Here is a 23,207-nt window from a genome sequence, read left to right as displayed (position 1 = left end):
AATGACCCACTGAAGGGTAACCACTTAAATACTTGAGTATAAATTCTTTTAAACTATTCTCTCTAGACTGCTTTTTGCATATGTATGTATGTTGTGATATGTTGAATGCAGAAAAATAGAACCATTAAAGTCATGCTTTTTCATTTAAATTATTGTATCTTCCATGTTAAATATACAGCTACATCATTATTTCTAATGACTGCATAGTGTTCCATTATGGAAATGCCATTTTATTCAACAACTCCTCTATTGAGCACTTTGTTTGACTTCTTTGCATTCTATCATTTATTTATTTATTTTTTTGGAGACAGAGTCTCATTCTGTCCCCTAAGCTGGAGTGCGGTGGTGCAGTCACTGCTCACTGCAGCCTCAACCTCCTGAGCTCAAGCAACCCTCCCACCTCAGCCTTCCAAATAGATGTGACTACAGGTACACACCACCCTGCCTAGCTAGTTTTTTGTATTATTGTAGAGGCTTTTGCCTTGTTACCCAGGCTGGTCTTGAACTCCTGAGCTCAAGCAGTCCACCCACCTCAGCCTCCCAAGTGTTGGGATTTTAGTCAGGAGCCACCAAGCCTGGCCCCCACTATGATTTTCTTTTTTTTCTTTCGAGACAGAATTTTGCTCTGTCTCCCAGGCTGGAGTGTAGTGGTGCAATCTCAGCTCACTGTGACCTTTGCCTTCTGGGTTCAAGTGATTCCTCTGCCTCAGCCTCCTGAGTAGCTGGGTTACAGGTGTGTGCCACCATGCCCAGCGAATTTTTGTATTTTTTTAGTAGGGACAGAATCTTGCCATGTTGGCCAGGCTGGTCTGGAACTTCTGACCTCAGGTAATTCCCCTGCTTTGGCCTTCCAAAGTGCTGGGATTACAAGTATGGACCACCACTCCTGGCCCCCACTATGATATTTAAGATGGATTTCCAGGTGTGGGATTCATAGGTAAATGACATGAACCTCTTTTAAACCCTTGATTACCTTTTGGCAGTGGTTTTCCAGGAAGCTGTATAATTGAAGCCCTGCTTGCCAGTCTTCTCACTTGCTCCAACACACATACTTACCCCAAGTGTATGGTCTACTAGTCCCGCAGATGAATAGTATATGATTGCCAATTTAATTTTCATTTCTTTGGCCATAAGTAAATTTGAATATTTGTTCCTGCTTATTAGCCATTTATGATTCTTTTTCAAATTGCTTATTTATGTCCTTTCCTCACTTTGTTACTTTTTCTCAATATGCAAGAGCTATTTATAAACTAAATATAATCAGGTTTTTAAAAAAAAAATTTTTTTTGAGATTGAGTCTTGCTCAGCCACTTAGGCTGGAGTGCAGTGATGCGATCTTGGCTTACTGTAACCACTGTCTCCTGGCTTCAAGTGATTCTTCCATCTGTCTCCTGAGTAGCTGGGATTACAGGCACCCACTATCATGCCCGGCTAATTTTTGTATTTCAGTGGAGATGGGCTTTCACCATGTTGGCCAGGCTGGTCTTGAACTCCTGACCTTGGGTGATCTGCCTGCCTTGGCCTCCCAAAGTGCTCTGATTATAGACATGAGTCACTGTGCCTGGCCTTTTTTTGGGGGGGTGGGGGGAAACAGTCTTGCTCTGTCACCCAGGCTGGAGTGCAGGATGCAATATCCGCTCACTGCAACCTCTGTCTCCCAGAATTCAGCGATTCTCCTGACTCAGCCTCCTGAGTAGGGTGCCCGCCACCACATCCAGCTAATTTTTTGTATTTTTTTAGTAGAGACGGTGGTTCACCATGTTGGCCAGGGTGGTCGCAAACTCCTGACCTCAAGTGATCGGCCTATCTCAGTCTCCCAGAGTGCTGAGATTATAGCCATGAGCCACTGTGCCTGGCCGATATTGACCATTTTGTCAAATGGTTATTTAAGGCATAATATTTGTCAAGATTGCACTTGAAGGTTTCTGTATTTGGTACAATGCTTAGAAAGTTGTTCTTGACCAGGGTTATTTAAACACACACATATACTTTTGTGGTTTTGCTTTTTTTAATGTAATTTTTATTCTCTTTGATTTATTTTGGTTTAAGGTATTAGGTAGGAATACACAGTTTTAAAAGTATTTTTTCAGTAGTTGTTTAGCACTGTCCTTTGTTTCCTCACTAACTTTCCATTTACAATACAGCACTATGTTTTTAAATGGCACTATTCCATTGTCATACCCAACAGAATTAGCAATATTTAATTTTATTTAATATCCAGTTCATATTCAGATTTCCCCTTTGTCTTACAATGTTGTTTTCATTTGTTTTGTTCAAATCTTGATCCAAGCAAGGTCTCTGCTGTGGGGATTCACTCAGGGTGGTGACAAAAATATTAAAGGAAAAATATTAGAGAAAGTTATAGAATATAGTTGCAAACCTTCTTGGAGGGCCAAGAATTTTGCATAGTTTCAGTAGAAGTTTCAACTGAAGGCAGCCTAAATCCCCTTTACATTTAATGAATAAAAAAAGCAAATAGCTTAAGTATATAGAGGAGTTTATCTGTATAACTTGTTTACTCATGTAGTCTTAAAACTAACCTTTGAGCCAGACAGCCCTCTCAGCGGGAGGTTGATCAAGATGACCCTCTAATGGTGTTTGCTTTAGGCATTGGAACCTGTCCTTTAACTTCAGCTTTTAGTAGTGTTGACTCAAGCCTTTGTCAATTAAACTTTACTGAATAAATGCAAGTCTCATTGACTGGGGAAGGCTGGTGGCTGTTATCTCTTTATAGCACTCTCCAAGGAGTCTGTCAGTGGCCACAGACACCTAGGCTGCTCATTCACTGTATTCTGTGTGTGAATAAATTTATCATCTGTTGCTGAGTCAGGGTCTGCAGAACCCACCCCCATGCCCCACAAATAGCTCCTTTACCTCCTCCCCCTTTTTGCATTATTTTTTTTTTGAGACAGAGTCTCCCTCTGTTGCTCAGGCTGGAGTACAGTGGTGCAATCTGGGTTCACTGCAACCTCCCAGGTTCAAACAATTCTCCTGCCTCAGCCTCCTGAGTAGCTGGAGCTGTAGGTGCATGCTACCATGCCCAGCTAACTTTTTTTTTTTTAAGATGAAGTCTCACTCTGTTGCCCAGGCTGGAGTGCAGTGGCACGATCTCAGCTCACTATAAACTCAGTCTCCTGGCCTCTAGCAATTCTCTTGCCTCAACCTGCTGAGTAGCTGGGACTACATGTTCATGCTGCCTGGCTTATTTTTTGTGTTTTAGTAGAGCTGGGGTTTTTTCATGTTGCCTAGGGTGGTCTCGAACTCCTGAGCTCAGGCAATCCACCCGCCTCGGCTTCCCAAAGTGCTGGGATTATAGGAGTGAGCCACTACTCCTGGCCTAAGCTTATTTTTATATTTTTAGTAGAGATAGGGTTTCACCATGTTTGCCAGGCTGGTCTTGATCTCCTGACCTCAGGTGAGCCACCTGTCTTGGCCTTCCAAAGTGCTGGGATTACAGGCATGAGCCACTGTGCCTGCTCCCCCACCCTTTTCTTTTTATTCAACTTGTTAGAAAAAACTGGGTCATTTATCCTCTAGAGGGTCCTGTAGTTGGAGTTGGCTCTGTGCAACCTTGTGGTAGTGTTTTGCAGGTCCTTCTTTCCCCATCTTCTTTGTGACCTAGTTATTGGTTTCAGGGCAGTGGTGCCATAGCAGCTTCTCTGGCAATTGAAATGTTTTCTGATCTGCTCTGCCCTTGAGGTGGCAACTTGTCACACATGGCTACTGAGCACGTGAATTGTGACTAGTGTGATTGAAGAGCAGAATTTTTTATCTTAAATAAATTAGTTTAACTTTAGTCACACATGGCTACTCTTTGCCCTATTGGACAGCACAGCCCTGGATGCTCAATTAGATTCATCTTTTAAAAGCAAGTGCTTCAGTATTTAAATTTAGTTCGGTGGGATTTGAGGAAGCAGATGTGCTATGCTCTTGTTAGCAGTTGCTGGCATTTTCCCCCTGGTTTAATCTGGTCCCTTAGTCTCAGATCATGGTGGAAGATTATTTTTTATCTTTTTAAAATAGGATTTTTGAATGTTTTTCCCCTATATTCACTGATTACATTCATCATCTCATTCTCCATTCACTATTCTTAATGATCATTACTAAAACAAATTTAAAACTGCTGGTACTTCTACAGCTTTAAAATTTTTGCCTGTTTGTTTTCTAGCCCTTTGCTACGTCTCCGTTTTTATGTTGTCACTGTAAATATTGATACTATTTTCTTTGATATTTGACCTCACAGTGCATTATATTTTTCCCTGATTTCTGAATAGTCTTTGCCTTGGGAAGTATATTTTATATATATATATTTTCCCCCTATGGCATCTTACCCAGAGCTGAGTGTAACTAAACACTTCCTGGTTTGAATTTGTGAAAAATTTGCCCTGGCTTATGCAGATCATAGCTGAAACCTTTGTATCTGCTGGCAGATGCATCTGAGCAGAGCTTTCCATGAGCCAGGAGCAGGTTGGGTGTCTGCTGCAAGGCTCAGCACTGATGATGCCAGCATTTTCTCTTTACATCTTATTTTATTATTTTATTGAGACAGTATCTTGCTCTGTCACCCAGGCTGGAGTACAGTGGCATGATCTCAGTTCACTGCAACCTCCGCCTCCCGGGTTCCAGCGATTCTCATGCTTCAGCTACCCAAGTAGCTGGGATTATAGGCATGCACCACCATGCCCAACTAATTTTTGTATTTTTAGTAGAGATAGGGTTTCACCATGTTGGCCAGGCTGGTCTTGAATGCCTGACCTCATGTGATCCACCCGCCATGGCCTCTCAAAGTGCTGGGATTACAGGTGTGAGTCATCATGCCTGGCTGTCTTACATCTTTAAAAAGAGGAAATTAGCCTTGGAGCCAGGCCACACCCGAGGACCCATCAGGTGTTGATAGTGTAGTCAGCCTGACAGTCAGTTTGGGCTTTGTCCTGAATTTTCTTTTCCTATAGAGGTTTTAGAGGTACTGTGGTATGACCCAGCCTACTGGGGGCCTAATGCCAAAGTGTTAATAACAGAAGTGACAGTAAATGTCTAGGTGACCCTAGCTGTGGGCCAGACACCATGCTGGGCTGTTCATGGGTATGGTTCTATGTAATTCCTTAAACAACTTTGGGAGGAAGGGGGCACTATTCTCACATAAAGTACAAAAACAAAGGAGCTTGTCACAGTCACATGGGTGGTTTGGAGCCTGCTCAGGCTGTGACCTTTCATCACCATGCTATGTTTCCTTCCACAAGTAAGACAAGAGTTAAATCTGTGAAATGCTGGATGTGTGCTGTGCAAGAAGCTCAGGAGAAAATCCTCCAGGCTTTAGTGACATGGAGGCTTGAAAGACTGCTTAGGAAAGAGTGCAAGGTCTGGCTAAGTGTGTTCTCTGTGTGTGAAACAGTTTTGAATGTCACACGTGTGCGGGGAATGCTGGTGGGATTTCACCAGTTTTAGTACATTTGGACCCTTGGGGAGCTTTGTCCATATAGCAAGATGATTTGAGTGTGGTTTTTAAAAGATGGCACTAGACTTCTCAGTGATAAGTAGTATTAGCAGTTTGGGTTACTATTTCTTCAGAAAGAGTAGTGGGGTTGGTGAAAATGTAGATTTTGTTGTGGTGATTTATCAAGTGGTATCATAAACTGTTAACTTTGCCTGCCTTTGTGTGACCAGTCACCCTGTGACACTGAGACTGAAAAATGGAGCCACCAGGGAGGTTGGGTATTATTGGTCTTATTTTGAAAGTTCTTCAGTTGCTTTTAGAGCAAAGATGGAATGCTTCTTTTCACGTAGTTTTATTTTGTTTCTGTCTCTAGGATTTGGTCAACACTGGACTCAGCACTTTCTTTTTCTTTATTGCTTCAATTGTTCTGGCTGCTTTAAACCACAGAACCGGAGCAGAAATATCTGCCGTGGTAAGCAAACTCAAATGGTTCAAGCAGGCTGATCTGGGGACCTCCTGTGACCTGCTTGTCCTCCTGTGGCTTTTCCATTGCTAAAGATGATGTTACTGGGCTAGCGGGGGTCCCAGTCCCTTCGGTGCTGTGGTTCTTAAACTATTGGCCCCAGAACAACATCCTTGTCATATGTTATATGGCCTTAGGCTCCACTCCAGAGCTACTGAGTCAGAAATGTATTTGATGAGCCCTCTGGATGAGTCAGATGCTCATTCAAGTTCAAGATCCCCTGCTTTATTTAGTTTCCAACACAGTCCTTGATATCTGTCAGTAATGTTGTTGAAGAGCCTTACCTGCCTGGGGAAGGGAGGGTTCTTGAATACAGTCATAACACTGTTTAGCAGTCACATGACATTTTCAGGTGGAAATGCCATGGTGGTGGGGACCAGAAAATGTAGGACTTTCCTTCTCTTATGTCCTGCATTTCTGCATTGTTCTCAGTTTACAAGGAGCAGGTATCATTTTTGTAATGGGGGGATTAAAAGGTTTATAAACAATTAAACTAGCTACTCTCCCAGGTGCCACTCAGGAGAGGTGTCAAGTCTTACCGAATAATTTAAACCCTGTGCTTCTCACTCTGGATGAGCTGCTCACTTGGAGCTGCCCAGGTGAGAGGCAGGTATGGGGTGGGGGCACAGGCTTCCCTTTGACTCTGAGCCACCCTGTCATATGTATTTGAAATAAGACTTCTGAGTGGGGCTTTTGAGAAGGGGAAAAGATCAAGGAATGGAGGCACAAGGTTGTAATGGTCAATTGGCAGAGCAGAAGCCTTGAGGGGCTAGGCCACGTGCCCGAGGACTAACCATGCTGGTGTGTTTTAGATATTTGGCTTCTTGGCAACTGCGGCATATGCAGTGAACACATTCCTGGCAGTGCAGAAATGGAGAGTCAGCGTCCGCCAGCAGAGCACCAATGACTACATCCGAGCCCGCACGGAGTCCAGGGACGTGGACAGTCGCCCCGAGATCCAGCGCCTGGACACGTGAGGATCTTCCTGGACCCTCCTCCCTCCCGTCCTTGTGCCTGTCTCTCAGTCAAGTTTTCTTTCCCTCATCGTGTCAGATTTCCATGTGATTCAGTTGAATTTTGTCCTCTTTGGTAAAAGTTCATTTTGGGAAAGGGTTTCCCGAGTTGCCCAGTGGGCAGTTCTGTGGTGGAGTTGGGAGGCCCACGTTCCCTGGTGTTTGGGGCTGTGGGAGCAGCTGTCACTGCCCAGGTCCACTTGAGGTCTTACCTGCCCCAGAGCACAGGCTTCCCTTTGACTCTGAGCCACCCTGTCACGTGTATTTGTAACAAGACTTTGGATTAAATGGGGCTGCTAAGGGGGGAAATGCGAAGGAATGAAGGGACAGCATTGGAATGGTCAGTCGGCAGCCGTTCTCAGGCAGCCTTAGGCATCACCTGCTCCAAGTCAGTGTTGAGTCTGGCTGCCGGGATCCACCCCACTCCTAGTCTTCCATGCCCGGGCCCCCAGGCAGCCAGCACCAGCCCAAAAGCAAAGCTGATGTCCTGTTAGGATGGCTTCCAGGGGCCTCTGACTCGTTGGAGGGTGACCTTTTGTTTCCTACTCTGCTGAGAAATCACTTGATTCTTCCTCAAATGAATCACTTTCCCAAACCCCAGATTCTTCAGGAATTTGGGGACCGTCTTATTTTCCAGCTTCCTTCCTACCCTAAATACTTTGAGGCTGAAATGCAGATTTTCAGTAATTTTACCTTCTCTGGTAAAAGCCGTGAACAAGATAAGCCTATTCCACCAGCCAAAGCACTTGCCCATTTGCTGGCTTCATGGACTGCAGGTGGGAGGTATGTTTGTGTTAAAAAACAGCATGCACACATACACACACACACACACACACACCCTCTATTATTTTAGGGATGTGTACACATTTTCTAAATACCTACAAAGAGTTATAAAGTGATTCTGAGAAGATGTGTCTAGGATTTGAAAATACTTGAATTTGCACCAAAACACACCCTTCCACCCATGTTTCAGAAGGCACTAATTGTCACTTTGGGCACCTCAGTGTCATAACTACAGACATCATTCCTGGGAGTTGTTGTGGGGAAAAGCCTAGCTACTTAAGGTTTCTGATTGATTCTTGATAAAGTGAAGATTATTGTGAGTGGTGGATGAGTTCAGTGAGTCCCCATGATGCTGTAGTTTTTTTTTTAAAAATTAGAGAGTAATTATATCTTTTATGGAAAAATTGTTTTAGTTTGTCAGGTTTTCACTCTTTGAACTGTCGTTAACGTTTACAAACCTCACTCTAGCTCTAACATTTTGTGTTTAGCCCTCACCATAAAAAAACACTGTGGCAGGAAGATTTTGCAGTAACGTGGAGAAATCCCCAAGACCGAGTGATGACAAACGTTGACAGCTTTAGCAGTGTACTGTGTAATAAATAACTCCGAGGGGGCGGTGGGGAGAGTCTGTGTGAGAAAGCGTCCCCTTATGCACATGTGGCTTCTTATTCCCCAGAAAAGGACGGCGTCTGATCTCACAGTGTTGATCAGGCAACACTGCTGGGCTGGGGGTCAGAGATGGGGTTAGTTCCCTGCACCAACACCTTCAGTGCGATCTGAGTTTGGAGCAGTGGCCCAGGCTATGTGACTGAGCACCATGTCTGCCTCGGGCTGACCCTGCTATCCTGTTGGCAACTCGCCTCCCCTCTGGTCTCACAGCCTGGGTGTGCTGCCTGGTGGGTCTGTTGAGTGTGTTTGCAAAATCAAAATTGGGCTTATCTCCCTTTGAGAGTTTCTTTTAAAATAGGGCCACAGACTCAGACTTGCAGGCCCACTTGGAAGGACCACCCTGAGCTTTATCAGAAATCTCCTGAGGGGAATCATGTTACTTGGCCCCCAGAAAAGGCCGCCTTTGAAGTGAGATTAAAAACAAAGGTACCATTCAGGTGGGCTTATTGACCAAGTTTTCCCAAGTCACTTCAGTAAGACCACTTGATCATCTGGTGAAAGCAGGGACAGGTGGTCAGCCTCCTGTGGATGTGTTATCAGCTGCAAGAAACAGTTCTGAAGTCACTGAAACTAAATGCAGAGGAATGACCAAAAAGGATGACACGCCACAGAGTAACTTAGGACTTAATTTGCATCTTTGTGGTAGATTCTTCAGAATTGTTTATGTCCCTGTAATATGTAATATCTTTTGTGCCATGAGGCTCCCCCTTGGTTTTGTAAATGTTCTCTTTGTATTTAATTAGGAACTGGAAGTGGCACCATGGACACTTTCTAGTTGATGGAATGTGTGGTCACACATCTCATCATGTATAGACCACGAAGTGATGAGAGCTCTGGAGGGAATAGGGTTGTCTTCCATGAATGGGAAGATGCTTGTATTTTTCTTACGTTGCCTCTGTATGCAAACAGAAGACAGTCTATATCTGGGGGCCTTAAAATGACCTCTTGGCAAATTGAAGGAAGCGTTTTTACATTTAATAGTTTCAGTATGGACCAATATCAGTTCGGTTTGGGCATTTGAAGGCTGAGTAACCTTAGTTTTTTCTCTGTGTTCTGGTGGGATTATACTTGTTTTCACATTTCAAGCAAAACTTGAAGAAACTGCAGTTGCTGTGTGCATTTGGATTTGTTCCTGGAGACTGTACAGCTAAAACCCTCAAGCATTTGGTAGAACCTCTGGTGGTTTTAGATGGATGCAAACACTGACGTTTTCAGAGAAAGTTTATTTTGGCACTGATTGGGTGGAGTTGGTATTTTTCCCTCTGATTCTCTTTGATATCCTCGCTTCACACTGCTGAGGGAATGGGAGGAACATACGTTTGGAGCCTTAAAGAGGGATTACAGTCACGAAAGACTGAAGATACTTGTTGACTGCACATAAAGCTGGGAAGAACAGACGCAGTTACAGATTAAAATCTCATCAGAGAAGTTTGATTTGAAGTAAACAGCCATCCAAGGGAGGTGAAAAAGCAAGAGTGTGGCGGCTTGCAGAGCCCCAGTACACATCTTCCTTGGTAATGTGAGCTGAAGCCAGCCTGGGCAGGGCTGGCCCAGCTCTGAGGGCTTGGCCCTGGGAAGCCGGCGGCACCCCCAGCCCTTTGGGCCCTGTGACTGTCCCCTGGCTGGAAGGCTTATGCCTTCAGGCAACCATGGAATGTGTCTGACCTCCACCCTATGTTGGGTGCTTCTGGGAGAGCTTTGTGACTCGGTTGAAAACCTTCTTGCTCTCTTCAAGTTTGCAGTTTCATCTGTGGTTCTTGGAAGCTGTCCTAGTGAGTCAGCCATGGGTTAAGCCTGAGGAGAGCAAGCACCAACACCTTTGTGCACCCATGTATGTAAATTCTTGCTTGCAGTGAATGAGCTCTGAGCAACCCTTGTGTGTATCATGTCCTGCGTGTGGCCCAGGCTTACCTTTTCTTTAAGATTCACATGAGAAATCCCTCACCTATCCATGTGCTCTAAAAGGGGGACCAAGGTCTAATCCCTTTCTGTGCCAGAGTTTCTGTGGATTGGTCTTAGCACCTAGGAGATGAATAGAGCATGGAGACACGTGACCAATTTAGTAATTCTGCAAGGCAGTGATGATTGAAGGGTTCCTATTGTCTCATCTGTGTTCAAAACAAAGCAGTCATGAAGTCATTGTGCTACTGCCTGTCATCTTCTCCAGATCTTATTTACAGAGAAATAATGACATTAAACAGGTATCAGGAAGGGGAAAAATGTTTCTGGGCCAAGAGCTGCTGAGAGATTCTCTTGAGCAGAATAACAAAGTTGCTTCCTGCTCCAAGGACTGCCATTAGCTTGTGAGGTCTCTAGGTGCCTTGTTAGTTCCTAGTGAAGCTGCAGAATCCTGGGTTTTTTCCAGGTCTGTCTTATTTTATCAGCACCCATGCCCAAGCTCAACAGTTTAGCTGGCTGGTGAGGTCCACACACAGCCAGGTCTGGGATATGAGAGGGGAGGAAGCACTGGCCTGGAACACCCCTGCTGCCTGCCATTAGCACTACACAGCTCGGGCTGTCTTGGAAACATGTACTTGCTTAACTGCCTTCCTGTCCTCTTGTCTTTGAAAGCTGTCTCGTGTTCCACAGTCAGCTTGAGGGTGAGAGTGGGATGCTGGGGACAGGTCTTCCCCATGCTATGGGTGAGCTCCTGGCATCTGGCTCAGGAACGTGTGGGTCCAGAGTTGGCTTGGCTGCCCTCTCAGGCAGGATGCAGGCCTGACACCCTAGCCTTCAGCTTTGTAAATGTCCCTGGAGTTTTATAGAATCTTGTGTTTCTTCGATTCTCTGCAGATACCATTCAAATCACAAGAACTGTCTGGTTGAGAAAATAATTTAAAATATTTGACCTTTTATGTTTCTTTTATTTAGAAACTGCGAGAGGAAATACCTTCAGTATCTGCTAGGTATAGAAGAATTTTCTTCTTAAAGTGAATGTTCTGTTTATCTCTTCTTCCTGCAAGTGAGTAGCATTTGTACACTCTTCAGCTTGAAGCGGAGGAGTGGGTCCTATTATATTTTTCCTTCTTTTGTCTGGAATATATTCTTTTTTCATTTGGATATAGTTTTTCAACCTTTGGGATTTTTTTTTTCCTTTCTAGTTTTTCCTACTCCACAAACATAACAGTAAGGAAAAAATCACCCACAGGCCCGCTGAGTTTGAATCACTGGCAACTTGCCTAGAAAAGTAGATGATGGGTCCTTCAATGGTGTATCTATTTCATAGGGTAAGTTTGTCATCTTTGTTTTTTTTAAGCTGAGGCTTTAATTCAGGTGACTTGCTATCTAGACACCCTGGAGTGGCGTGTTTTCTTTGGGATGCATGATTCAAAAAGGCCAGGGAGCCTTTGGCTTGGACCCCAGGGAGTTATCAGAACTTTAAAGTTTGAGTTTAGGAGTAAGAACGTATCTCAGACCACCTTAGTCAGCTTTGCTGATGGGATTTAGTGCTAGGCCAGAGTTTCTTTAAATAACTGTGCCTGAAAAGAGAGATGGTGTGAAACAAGATTCTGATAATGGTTTGTGTGAGATTTGGTCATAGTCTAAAACTGTCATACCTGAGTTGCCTTAGGATGATAGTGCTGACATCCAGTGGCAAGTACCCCATTTTTATCAGTAAAGTGAAGGGATGGTGAGGAGACGAGGGAGACCTAGTGCCCCCTGCACCAAGGGGAGGCCTGACCCATGCTGCTTCCTGCCACAGGCCCTGCTTTGCTTGCCTGCTTTTTCCACAATCGATTTTGCAAGTTTCAAGACTCTGTTCCCCTCTTTGCAGAATGAGGAAGGCAAATACTCAGGGTTTGAAGGGAGATCTGGCCAGCCTGAGGGCTGGTGGAGGCAAGGGCGGGATGCCTGGGATGGACTCTAGGCTGGCCTAGACCCAGAGGGGGTTGCCTGCTCCCAACTCTTTCGTCTGTAACCCATTTAAAAATGAGTTTTTGAATCTTGCCTCAAATTGACCTACTTGGATAAAATCAGTGCTTTTCCTAATTGATTTTGTTTGACGTGGTTCCCTCTAAGAGAATGCTAGGAATTGAAACTATTTGTATATGTTGAAATTTGTAGAGGTTCAGGAACCCATGGCAGAAACACTAAACTATTTATTTACAAGTATGACTATTTTTTTCTTTTTAAGTAGGCAATTCTATCTTTGTATATTTTAAGGCAGATAATCACTTCACCTCTGGTGCCTTCCATGCGTCGCATAAGCACTCTTGTCAATCATGGAATTGGAAAAAGATGTACATTTAGTTAAACCAGATAACACTATTTTTGTAGCATGATTTTAGATTTTGTCCTTTTAATATTGTTTTCAACAATGGTAGTTTTGAGGTTTTGGCCATTTTTTCTTTACACTTTGTATGTATTTTAAAGAAGAAGAAAAACAAAAAAAATTCCCTGGCTATTCCTCTTTCCTCTCTGCTGCTGCTTCTCCCACATCTTGTTCCTGCTTATTTAAATAGTCTGAGAGTAAGAGTATATTTCTGTGAAATAATTATAAGTCAGTATAATTGCATTTGGCATTTTTTAACCACTTGCTCAGTCTGGAGCCACTGCTCCCCTCAAACAGTGCAAAGAAAGTGGTTCCATATTTTACAAATGAAAGAGTGGCACCGGAGCCCTGACCTCCTCGTCTTTGGGTATGAAATGGTGAGAAGCTGGTGACCGGCTCCTTCCCCTGTGGGTTGAGCTGGTTAACTGAGCCCAAGCATATTTTCTGGCCCAGGCCCCTTCCAGGATCAGCGTGGGTATCCTGCGAGGCACCACCTTGCTGCCCTCGTGGAGCGGGAAGCTTCCTGGGGCCCCAGCCGGCTCCTGGGCTCTCACCTTCCACTCTTATCTCAGATTGGTTCATTGTGGATGCTCTGGCTAGACTTGGTGGCCCTTGCCAGGTTTCAGGCCTGAAAAGAACAGGCTGTTTGCTGTGAGGAGCTGGATGTCACTAAGACACAGACACATACTCTTAGTGGCCCTTTTGACTTTCCTTCCTGCAGGATGTGAGTTATGTCTGGTTTCGAAAACCCTTGAGTAAACTAGCTGAGCCATTGCAAATGAAGGTACAGATGAATTGAAACAAAATCATAGCTTTTGAAGTATCTTTCTGAAGGGTCAGAATATGTAATGATTTGATAACAAAGGATGTCAAGTCAGACAGCTAAGTAGTAACTTTCCAATATGATTTATCCGTGGTACTTCACCTGGTGGCACTTTTGGGGGGCAGTGTTAACAATCGCATTTTACTTGTTAAGTCTCTTTCATTTTGGCTGTTTGAAGACACAACTGTGGGCTTTCTGAGGTGATGCCCATTGAGCAAACTTTGGTTTACGTATTTGGTTTTCTAGCTGACGCGGAAGCCCCGGGTGGGCGCCCCCAGCTCACGGGTTCTCGGGTTCAAGTCTGTATGTCTGGAGTGGGTTGGGACCCCAAAGCTTTGCTGCTATTGATTTGTCCCTGACAGCAGACAAAGCCTCACATTGCCCTCAATTTCCCCCCTTTCTTTTGAAGGACCAATTTTTCATGGTACTTGTCTTGATCGTTTTCATAGTGTTCAAATCTGTATTTTTGTATGTAGAAGGAAATAATTTTCTCAACACTAATCGTTAATAACTATTGTATTAAATTGTCATGAAGGAACTCTTGTTTAATAAATTGACGTGTAAGGATGTCATTGTGTCTTTCTTTACTCTGACTGGCCTCCTCTGCCCCTTAAAGGCAACAGATCCAGTTCCTGAAACAGGTTGGACAGAGCCATGATCCTCAGGGTGGAACAAAGCTCTCTGACACCAGCTTTGCAGCTTTGCCAGGGCTGACAGGGTGGAACATATATTCCACCAGGGGCCTCTCCATTCCTGCACACCCAGCTTTCATACACATTTTCCGCACATGTGGTATGTGAAAGTTTGGCCAGAAAGTCTTGTCTTTTCCCTCAGCCTGGACAAGAACGGGGACTGGAGTCCTCCAGGACTGCCACTCTCCGGGCTGTTATGCAACCAGCTTCCAAACCAGGAGAGCCTGGGTTCTGGCTGCCTGAGGGTGCCGTGAGACACTATCCTGTATCCTGATGTGTGAGAGCCCTGGGCCAATTACTCAACCTTTGTCTCAGTTGTTTGTTTGTAAAACAGGATAGTGTTGAGAACTAGAGCACGGGTCCCCAACCCCTGGGCAGTGGACCAGTACCATGGCCACACAGCATTACCGCCTGAGCTCCGCCTCCTGTCAGATCAGCAGTGCCATTAGGTTCTTGGAGGAACTCGAATCCTATTATAAACTGCATGCCATGGGTCTAGGTTATGTGTTCCTTGTGAGAATCTAATGCCTAATGATCTGAAATCAAGTTCCGTCCTGAAACCATTCCCTCCCACCCTCAACCCAACTGATCCCCCAATCCCTGCTCGGTGGAAAAACTGTCTTCCACGAAACAGTCCCTGGTGCCAAAAAGGTTAGGGACCACTGAAAGGATTAAATGGTGCACAGATTTCATGTGTATTGTTGCTAAGACTGAAGGCTGTCAGGATCCACACCAGTGTTGCCAGTTGGTATTGAACCTGACATGATACCAGACAGTATTACTCTGGTTTTTTAAACACACACTCCAAGCAAGTGGTCAGTCTGGCTTCATTCATTATGGCTTTTTTTCAGAGTAAGAGATTCACATGCAAGAGAATAAGGCCACAAATGCTCCAAACTCTGGCTCCTTAACAAGGCCTAGAGTCACAGAAAATGCCATCTGTTAAGAAGCTGCTTTTGTATTTAAAAAAATATAAAAAGTTATAAAAGTCCATCAAAGACAGATACACAGTATAAGTCCTTAGGTGAACAAAGAAGGCTGATATCATCTCCCGGCGTGGCCCGTAGACCTGCTCTGGGGTCTGGAAGTTCACCGTCCTGAGGGTCCCAGGAACTCCTGCCTGCTGGCTGGGCTCTAGGAAGAAGGAGGGTTTGGCTGGGCCTGCCCAGCTCCTTGTGACACTGTCACTGTGACATCACTGTTTGGTACCCTCTGTCTTTGGGATCAGTCTTCTTTAAACAGTCTTAGACCCAGAATGGTCATCACTCCCAGAAGACATGGTTTCCAAGGGTGGTTGGTGTCAGTTCTGGGTGCCAAGCCCTACTCTCTCCTGGGCGATAAGGCAAAGGTCAGTTTCTCCCTGCTTCAGGAATGGAGAGGAACTGGTGCTCCTTGAACCAAAGATTCTTGGGTCATTGTCACCAAATTGCCTGCTGTGGGCAGAAGCACTAAATGCAGACAAACCCACTGGGCCTGGCGGGGCAGCCCTGTCACAGTTTCTGTCTTTGTTCCTGTTAGTGAAACACAGAAGACCCCCCCCCCGGACCCCTGCCACCTAGCAGTGTGGAGTGCCTGCTGCCCAGGTGGAGACAAGGCTCTGCTTTGACTCCTTGTGCTGGTTTTTGTCAGAAAGGTTGAAGGGCTGAAGGCCTGTGGGACAGAAATGGGGAGAAGGGCTGGGATACCCAAGATGCCCTCATGCACAGCATGGTCAACAGTGCTGAGCTGTGGGGCAAGCCTGGTAGGCTGGGCTCAAGCGGGACCTGAGGCTGCGGGGGCCTGCTGTGTCTGCAGCCCCCTCTGCAACTCAGAAGTCCAGGCCTCCCCTCCAACGTGAGCGTCCCCTGTGAGGTGCAGGCGTGGAGGCCCATGTGGCTCAGGTTGTCAGGGCACCAGCAGGCCTTCAGTCAGAGTCCGAGTCAGAATTCTCTTCTGAAAGGAAAGCAGAAAGGATGCTTGGTAGGAGGCTCAGGGCACTGGTGCCCGGGAATAGTCTCTGGGGAAGCACAGCTGGGTTGCTGGCAGGAGCCTGGGTGCAGGCCTCCCGCAGCTGACTCTATCGTTATATTACTCTCCCAGTAATTGCTAGCATGAGGGCAGGCCCCGGGCCGGAGGCTTGCCATAGGCAGCAGCCACTCTCTCTCTCTTTTTTTTTTTTTTGAAACGGAGTCTTGCTCATCACCTAGGCTGGAGTGCAATGACGTGATCTCAGCTCACTGCAACTTCCATCTTCCCAGGTTCAAGAGATTCTCCTGCCTCAGCCTCCCAAATAGCTGGGATTACAGGCATGTGCCACCATGCCTGGCTAATTTTTCTATTTTTAGTAGAGATGGGGTTTCACCATATTGGTCAGGCTGGTCTTGAACTTCTGACCTTAGGTGACCTGCCCACCTTGGCCTCCCAAAGTGCTGAGATTACAGGCAGGAGCCACTGTGCCTGACCTTTATATTCAATTCTAACATATAAGCCAGGAGTAATTTTATAGCAAAATAATTGTTGTATATGTGAAACTCTCCAAAATAGTAAAACAAAAAGCCAACCCAAGTCTCTGCTGATGTTTACTGCTTGTTCCCTGGGTTGGCTGGCTGGGAGCACTTGCTGCAGGCAACTGGAAGCAGGTTGCAGAATCTGAGGAAACCACCGGGGAGCTCTACCCTAGTATTTGCCAAGGGATGGGATGGGATGAGTGGCACTGATTTCCAGAAGAAGGACTGGTTTCTGGGATTCACAGTCCCCATGGCCCAACACCTGGCTGTTAGGAAACTAGTGGCTCTTAAGCCTAACCCTCTGGGTCCTGCCTAGGGAAGATCCCAACCACAGGGTGGCGCCTGCAGGCCCTTCCAGAGCTGCCCTGTTCTACCTGCTGGGTCACAGGCACTGCCAGCAGGGGCACATTGCTAGGTCTAGAAAAGCATCTCCCTGAGTGGAAGCCCCTGCTCTCTGTGCTCTCAGCTTTCTTCCCTGCACCTGCCTGGTCTTTTCTGCCTGCACACTCCTCTATTGCATCTAGCTAGAGCTAGGGGACGTAGCTCTAGTGTCCCCTCTGGACCCTCAGGCCGGCTGGCACTCAGCGTGGGCCCACCTTCAGCCGCCATATCCCTCCCTCTATCGGCTCCTGTTTTATTGTCATTGCTGTCCCATCTGTCCCTTCCCCTGGTATGGCACACATCATGTGTCCCTCACCATGGTTTCTGGGTCTGACTCCTGTCTGGCCTCTGAGCTCCTCAGGAAAGGCCTGGGTGGGTGAGACAGCAGAGGGGCTGAGTTGGGGAGGTGGCCACTCTGGATCCCAGGTGGACAGGTGCTCTGAAAGTGACTGGCTGCCCAGGGTGGTGGCAGGGCGGTTGTCCAGGAAGACTTGCTGGCTTAGCCTGAGACTGCCATGTCCACTGCTTGCCCTTCTTAGAAAGGCTGGGTGAGGGGGAATGAGGGGAATGGGATTGGCTTTGTGATTAGTGCTGCATGATGTTACGTGAGAATGGGTTGTGAAAATACTTCCTGCCATCAGGAGGGACCAAGTTATCCCACCCCAGCCTCAAACTTGCCAGCCATCCCCAAAGGAGGGCAGGCCCCTGTCACAGCACTGCTGGGGTGATCAGGGTGGCCACTCACCTTCTGTCTTGTGTGCTGTGGTCTCATCTGCAGAGTCCCCTTGTTTGAGGAATTTGGCCACTTCATTAAAGATCAGGTAGAAGTCAATTGCAAACACGATGGTGGCAAAGAAGCCAAACACCTGTGGGCAGAGTGGATGGGACATATCACAGGGCTTACTCCCTGCTCCAGGAGGCTGAGAACAAGGGGGGTGGCACTGAGATGCGTCTGCCTCAGCCTCGGGGGCCATTTCAGACCTGCTTGGACAAACAGCCAGAGTGACAGGCACAGACCCTTCTGAGTAACGGAAGTGGGAAAATGAGCTGTGAACTTGGTTTGACAAAGAGCCTTTCAAAATTCTGGGTAGAGTCAGTCTCTAACAAGAGGACTTTGGAATCATCATTGGGACCCACATGAGACCCCAGGGGGGCCCCAGCAGGGAAAGGATCTGCCCCAGGTCCCACCCCAAGTGAGCAGCTAGAGGGGCATCTGCAGCTTCCGGAGGGTGGGGCGTCTGCTCACCCCAGCGGCTTTGGAAGCCCCATCCGAGTACTTGGCGACAGCTGTGATGGAGATGGCAAAGTAGATGAGTGCTGCAGTGACACAGCGCAGGAAGTCCTGGGGAGAGAGGGGTGCGACCATGCTGCCCTGAGCCCCCTGGAGCTGAGCACAGCATGAGGAGGAGGCCTGGCAGCCTGGTCATGTTCCCAGTCCCAGGCCTCACACCTGAGGGCTCCTACCCCACCCTGGCCCCACCCACATGCCTGGGCCCTTGTCATGCCCCCTAGGTGCCTCTGCTGCCCTGCCAGCAGCTGACACTGCCGTATCCAGGGTCCAGCGGGGCTGCTGTCCTAAGCTCTGGACAAAAAACTGGATCAGGCTGCAGCCTGCCCTGCGACATGGCCTACTTGGTGGAAGCAGAAGTTGGAAACACCCCCACCTGCTCCCTTCCTGCTCTCCAATGGGGAGATCTGGCCCTGGGCCTTACTTTGCCACACTCTTGTGGTGGATCCATTTATGGATTACAGTTTCTGCTTACCCATCCCTAAGTTGGGGACACAGAGGGTGCAGCCCTCCTGAGGTGGCAGATGCTGGATATGAAGTCAAGAGACCAGGGTTCAAGTCCAGGCTTTGCTGCCCTTTCTCTAGGACACATTTCATTCAGCAAAGTCCACTAGGGTCTGAGCCCTCCCAGGTGATAGAACGAGGTCAGGGTTGCTGATGGCTGAGGTCTGGTTAGGCCCTGCAAATCCTCAGTTAACCTGCCCTGCCCGCGTGGAAATGGCTTGAATTCCTGTGGCTGCAGCTCATTCCTGAAGGCCCTGTGGGGATTACCAGCGCCACCTTGTGGCCACAGACGCCTTGCCGGGTTCACTGCCTGGCAGACCTGCTCTAGAGGCACCACAGCCCACTCCAGACTGCAGGGCTGCTGAGTAGTGGAGCTGCGATGATCTGAGCTGGGTCTCTACATCCAGTACTAACCAACTGCAAACTCCAGCACACTGGAGAAAGGGTAAGGGCCCAAGTGCATGACTCTGGACTCCTCATCTGGCTGCTTTGCACAGGGCACCCCTCCCTCCTGGGGCCCCTGTCCTCACCATCATGGGCCAGCACAAGCCCTGCCACTTGTCATTCAGCTGCATGGCATCAGCAAAGAGGAAGTACAAGGCCAGCAGGAACTCCAGCAGAGGCGCTGTGAGGAAGGCAGATGCTGAGGACGCCACGTAGCAGATGAAAGTGATGAACGAGAGACCCTGTGGGCAAGTTTAGGGTAAAGCCAGAGCCTTTTCATGCTCCTTGTCCAGTGCTCCTCTGAGCCAGGACCTGTGATCAGGATAGAGGAAGCTCCAACAGGGGAAGCCAGCTGCTCACAGTCCCACAGCTGGGAAGTGGCAGAGCCAGATTAGAATCCCATGCCAAGCGCCGTGGATGACACCTGTAATCCCAGCACTTTGGGAGGCCGAGGCAGGTGGATTGCTTGAGCCCAGGAATTCAACCCCAGCTTGGACAACATGGCAAAACCTCATTTCTACAAAAAATACAAAAATTAGCTGGGCATGGTGGTGTGTTCCTTTAATCCCAACTACTTGGGAGGCTGAAGCGGGAGGATCACCTGAGCCCAGGAAGGTCGAGGCTGCAGTGAGCTGTGATCAGGCCACTGCACTCCATCCTGGGTGAGAGAGTGACTCTGTGCCCCCACTAAAAAAGAACCCCAGCATGGCCCAAGCCCATACCTATGCTTCCTCCCAGGCCTGGGTATGGCCCTGAGTCCTGACCCTACCCTGGCTCCCCACTAGGACCCAGTCAGAAAGCCCCAGCCTCCCAAGTACATCCACCCCACTCAGTGCCCTTCAGAGGCAAATCCAAGCTGGGTAGGAACCAGTTTTCAAAAAGTAACACCTAACACCAAAGACCTGTGCTTGTCACTGAATGTAAATTTCACCTTGAAAACAAAAGACAGATCTCTTTAGTTAATGACATGCAAGCTGAAGTGTTCAGAGTTCAAATGTCCTGATGTCTGCAGTTTATTTTGTGTTAGGTACAATGGATTCATGGACAGATAGATAAAGCAAAAAAATTTCAGCGGTTTAATGCATTTGCAAATTCTCATAATAAGAAAGGAACATCCAAGAGAGAGTACGTTGGCACTGACACCTCAGGCCCCACTGCCTCATTCATACAGGGCCAGCTGTGAAAGGCAGGACCAGCTGAACTTGAACTACAAGAATCAAAATGTTCACTGCAGCCTTGCCCACAACTCTGTAGGTGGGAAGAGCTGATGGGAGAGGATGCTGAGCCCTGGTCAGTCCTGCAGCCCAGATGTGCTGCAGAGCAGGCCAAGGTGATCTGCTGGCCCGCCTGGGCTCCACAGTGCCTGGTGCCCTGAGGCTCACCAGCATCTCCCCTCACCCTCGCATCCACCCATGAGCACAGCCCCGCTTGCAGATGAGAAGACTCTGTCACATGGCTAATCAGAAGCTACTAGAATTTGAACCCAAGGCTGGCTGACCCCCCAGTTAGAGTTCTTTTTTTTTTCCTCTGGAGACGGAGTCTTGCTCTGTTGCCCAGGCTGGAGTGGCACGATCTCGGCTCCGAGACTGCAACCTCTGCCTCCCAGGTTCAAGCGATTCTCCTCAGCCTCAGCCTCAGCCTCCCAAGCAGCTGGGATTACAGGCACCTGCCACCACGTCCAGCTAATTTTTGTATTTTTAGGAGAGACGGGGTTTCACCATGCTGGCCATGCTGGTCTCGAACACCTGACATCAGGTGAGCCACCCACTTCCGCCTCCCAAAGTGCTGGGATTACAGGTGACCGGCACAGATAGAGTTCTTAAGCAACTTGGCCCTGTGGGTGCTGGAGAGGTCATCTGTCCTGGTTTCTGTCATTGTGCCTGTGTCTGAACATATTCATGGTTGAGTAGCTTCTAGTGGGCGCAGGGGGCCCCATGGGGATACCCAGATGCCCCACAGGAAGCACTGTGGCTGCTTCGGACAAATGAACTGCAGGGATCCTGCGGGTCCCCAGGGCACCCCCATTCGCCCTGCACATGGCCTTGGGTGCTGCTGAGCCCCCTTTGGACAGACAGACTAAGGCATAGAGAGGGGCTGTGAGGCTGCTGGGGCCTGCCAGGAAGGCCTTTTGTGGGACCCACCCAGCCCTGGCCCTCCCCTTCCTGCCCCAAAGCCTAATTCTAGGGGTTCCCCTCTCAATTCCTGTTTTTTCATCCCGCGATTTCTGGGGCCCCTTCTTCTCTCGGTTTCTGTCCATGTCAGTTTCTGCATTTGCTTGAACTGGGAGTGGGAGTTAGGGGACAAGGGAAGCAGGAGTGCCCTCAGCGGCTCCTGCGAACCCTGAGTACAGACCCCTCACTCCTCCTTATCCTCCCTGACCTGGATTCCTGACATCTGGTAGGCCCAGGGTGGCCTCTATGCGCTGGCTGGTCATACACCTCCACCCCCCATGAGGTAGTCCTCGGTGGGGGAAGAGGTCAAGCCCCCGCAGGGGACGGTGGATTCCAGGCTTCTCCCCTCAAGTGGCTCCCAGTGGTCTCCAGGGTGGGGCTGGGAGTGTGGCCTCTGGGATGACCGCAGGAGAGGCTGCAGGACCACTTTCGCCCTCTGCCCTGAGCGACCAGGGAGAAGTCCCGGGGCAGAATACCCCTTCCTCCTGCCCCCACCCTCTGGGCCGCTCTCAATGGACCTCTCAGTTGAGCCTCCTGTCAAATCAGGCGCCTCAGCACTCTCATCTGCAAAGTGGGGACGAGGGCAGGAAGCGCCAAGTCTCTGGGATCTCAGCAATAAGTGGCAGCCAACATGCACCGCTCCCTCCTCCCTCCTCCCCCGGTCCCCGGCCCGGCCTCTCCCTCCCCATTCACGGCGACCCAGCGCCACCCCCACCCCACGGCGGACAGTGCCGGCGCCTCCTGTGTCCAGAGGACAAAGAAGCCCGACCGGCCGAGGCGGGGGCGATCGCAGAGTAGGAAGGAGCCCGTCGGGGGTGGGGAGGAGGGCGGTGAAGTCACCGCTGGGCCGCCTCACCCAGTCCCTGGAGTGGGGTCCCTCCCGCTCCGCACGGCCAGCGCTCGCTTGGCTCCGCCTCCGCCCCGCAGCTCGAGGCCCCGGCCCGCCCTCCCCGGGCGCAGGAAAGTGGACCCCGCCGCGGCCCGGGAGTCCCCGGGGCCCAGAGAGGGCCCCACCCTCTTCCCACGGGCCCCAGCTCTAGACTCGCTGGGACAGAGCCGCTGAAGACTCCGGCTCGAGCCCCCCCGCCCCCGCCGCCGTCCGAAGTTTGGGGACCTCCGCCCAACTTAGCCAAGCGCCTGAGAAAAGTCGGCCGAGGCTGCGCGGGGAGGGGACATCGGAGCACGACCGCCACCCGGGACTCCACCCGCGCCCAGACGTCCCCCTCCGAAAGCAGGGCCGTCGAGGGTCCCGCGGCACTCACCGACTCGGCCAGCAGGAGGCGGCCTTTGAGCGAGCAGAGGAAGGCGCGCGCCGGCAGCAGGGCGCGGAGCCCCGGGACTACCGGGCCGGATCGGGAGCCGCCGGCGGGCTCGGGGTCTGGGTCGGGGTCAGGGTCCGGGGGCCACATGGCGGCGGCGGCGGAGGCAGGGCCCGGGCTCTGCTTGGCTCCCCTCTCCCCACGCCCGGAGGGAAGCGGAAACGCGGGCTGTGCGGAAGGAGGGCAGGCGACACTGGCTAGAGAGCAGGGGCGCATCCCCCGCCGCTCCGCCCTGCCCCGCCCCCACCCGCTCCTCCGCCCCGCCCCTCCCCCTCGGACCCTGGCGGCTGCGGGTGCTGGGCCTGACCCGCCCACGCCCCGGCCTGGGGTGTCCGCAGACCCCGCCTTCTCCTTCACCCCCGTCCGGGACGCTGGACACCTCCCAATCACCGCCCCAGCACCCC

At 49.3% G+C, this 23,207-nt stretch overlaps 2 protein-coding genes across 2 annotated transcripts in view; one reads left to right on the top strand and one right to left on the bottom strand.

Annotated features, from left to right (window-relative positions):
- The window catches only part of CMTM4 (CKLF like MARVEL transmembrane domain containing 4), a 78,631-nt gene extending 64,546 nt beyond the window's left edge, over positions 1-14,085 (top strand). The window contains exons 3-4 of the mRNA XM_035281587.3: positions 5,808-5,906; positions 6,770-14,085. Coding sequence (XP_035137478.1) covers positions 5,808-5,906; positions 6,770-6,934 — 264 coding nt within the window. The 3' untranslated portion in view covers positions 6,935-14,085. The remainder of the gene's footprint in view (positions 1-5,807; positions 5,907-6,769) is intronic.
- Positions 14,086-15,026: 941 nt separating this feature from the next.
- Positions 15,027-22,998, bottom strand: CMTM3 (CKLF like MARVEL transmembrane domain containing 3). The gene is made up of 5 exons (XM_017966845.5): positions 22,747-22,998; positions 19,400-19,555; positions 18,324-18,419; positions 17,823-17,943; positions 15,027-16,142 (listed from the first exon to the last, which is right to left on the bottom strand). The coding sequence occupies exons 1-5, from the start codon at positions 22,891-22,893 to the stop codon at positions 16,114-16,116; spliced, it is 549 nt and encodes a 182-aa protein (XP_017822334.2). The 5' UTR covers positions 22,894-22,998; the 3' UTR covers positions 15,027-16,113.
- Between the last annotated feature and the right edge of the window lie 209 nt (positions 22,999-23,207).

Source organism: Callithrix jacchus, chromosome 20, assembly GCF_049354715.1.
Source record: "Callithrix jacchus isolate 240 chromosome 20, calJac240_pri, whole genome shotgun sequence".
Lineage (NCBI taxonomy): Eukaryota > Metazoa > Chordata > Mammalia > Primates > Cebidae > Callithrix > Callithrix jacchus.
This window is presented reverse-complemented; position numbering and strand designations above follow the sequence as displayed.

Coding starts and splice junctions, on each gene's coding strand:
- CMTM3 (XM_017966845.5), bottom strand. CDS start 22,893: ATGTGGCCCCCGGACCCTGACCCCGACCCAGACCCCGAGCCCGCCGGC. Junction 17,944..18,323: donor GGGCTTCCAAAGCCGCTGGG/GTGAGCAGACGC, acceptor CTCTGCCCACAG/GTGTTTGGCTTCTTTGCCAC. Junction 16,143..17,822: donor CACAGCACACAAGACAGAAG/GTGAGTGGCCAC, acceptor CTTTCCTTTCAG/AAGAGAATTCTGACTCGGAC.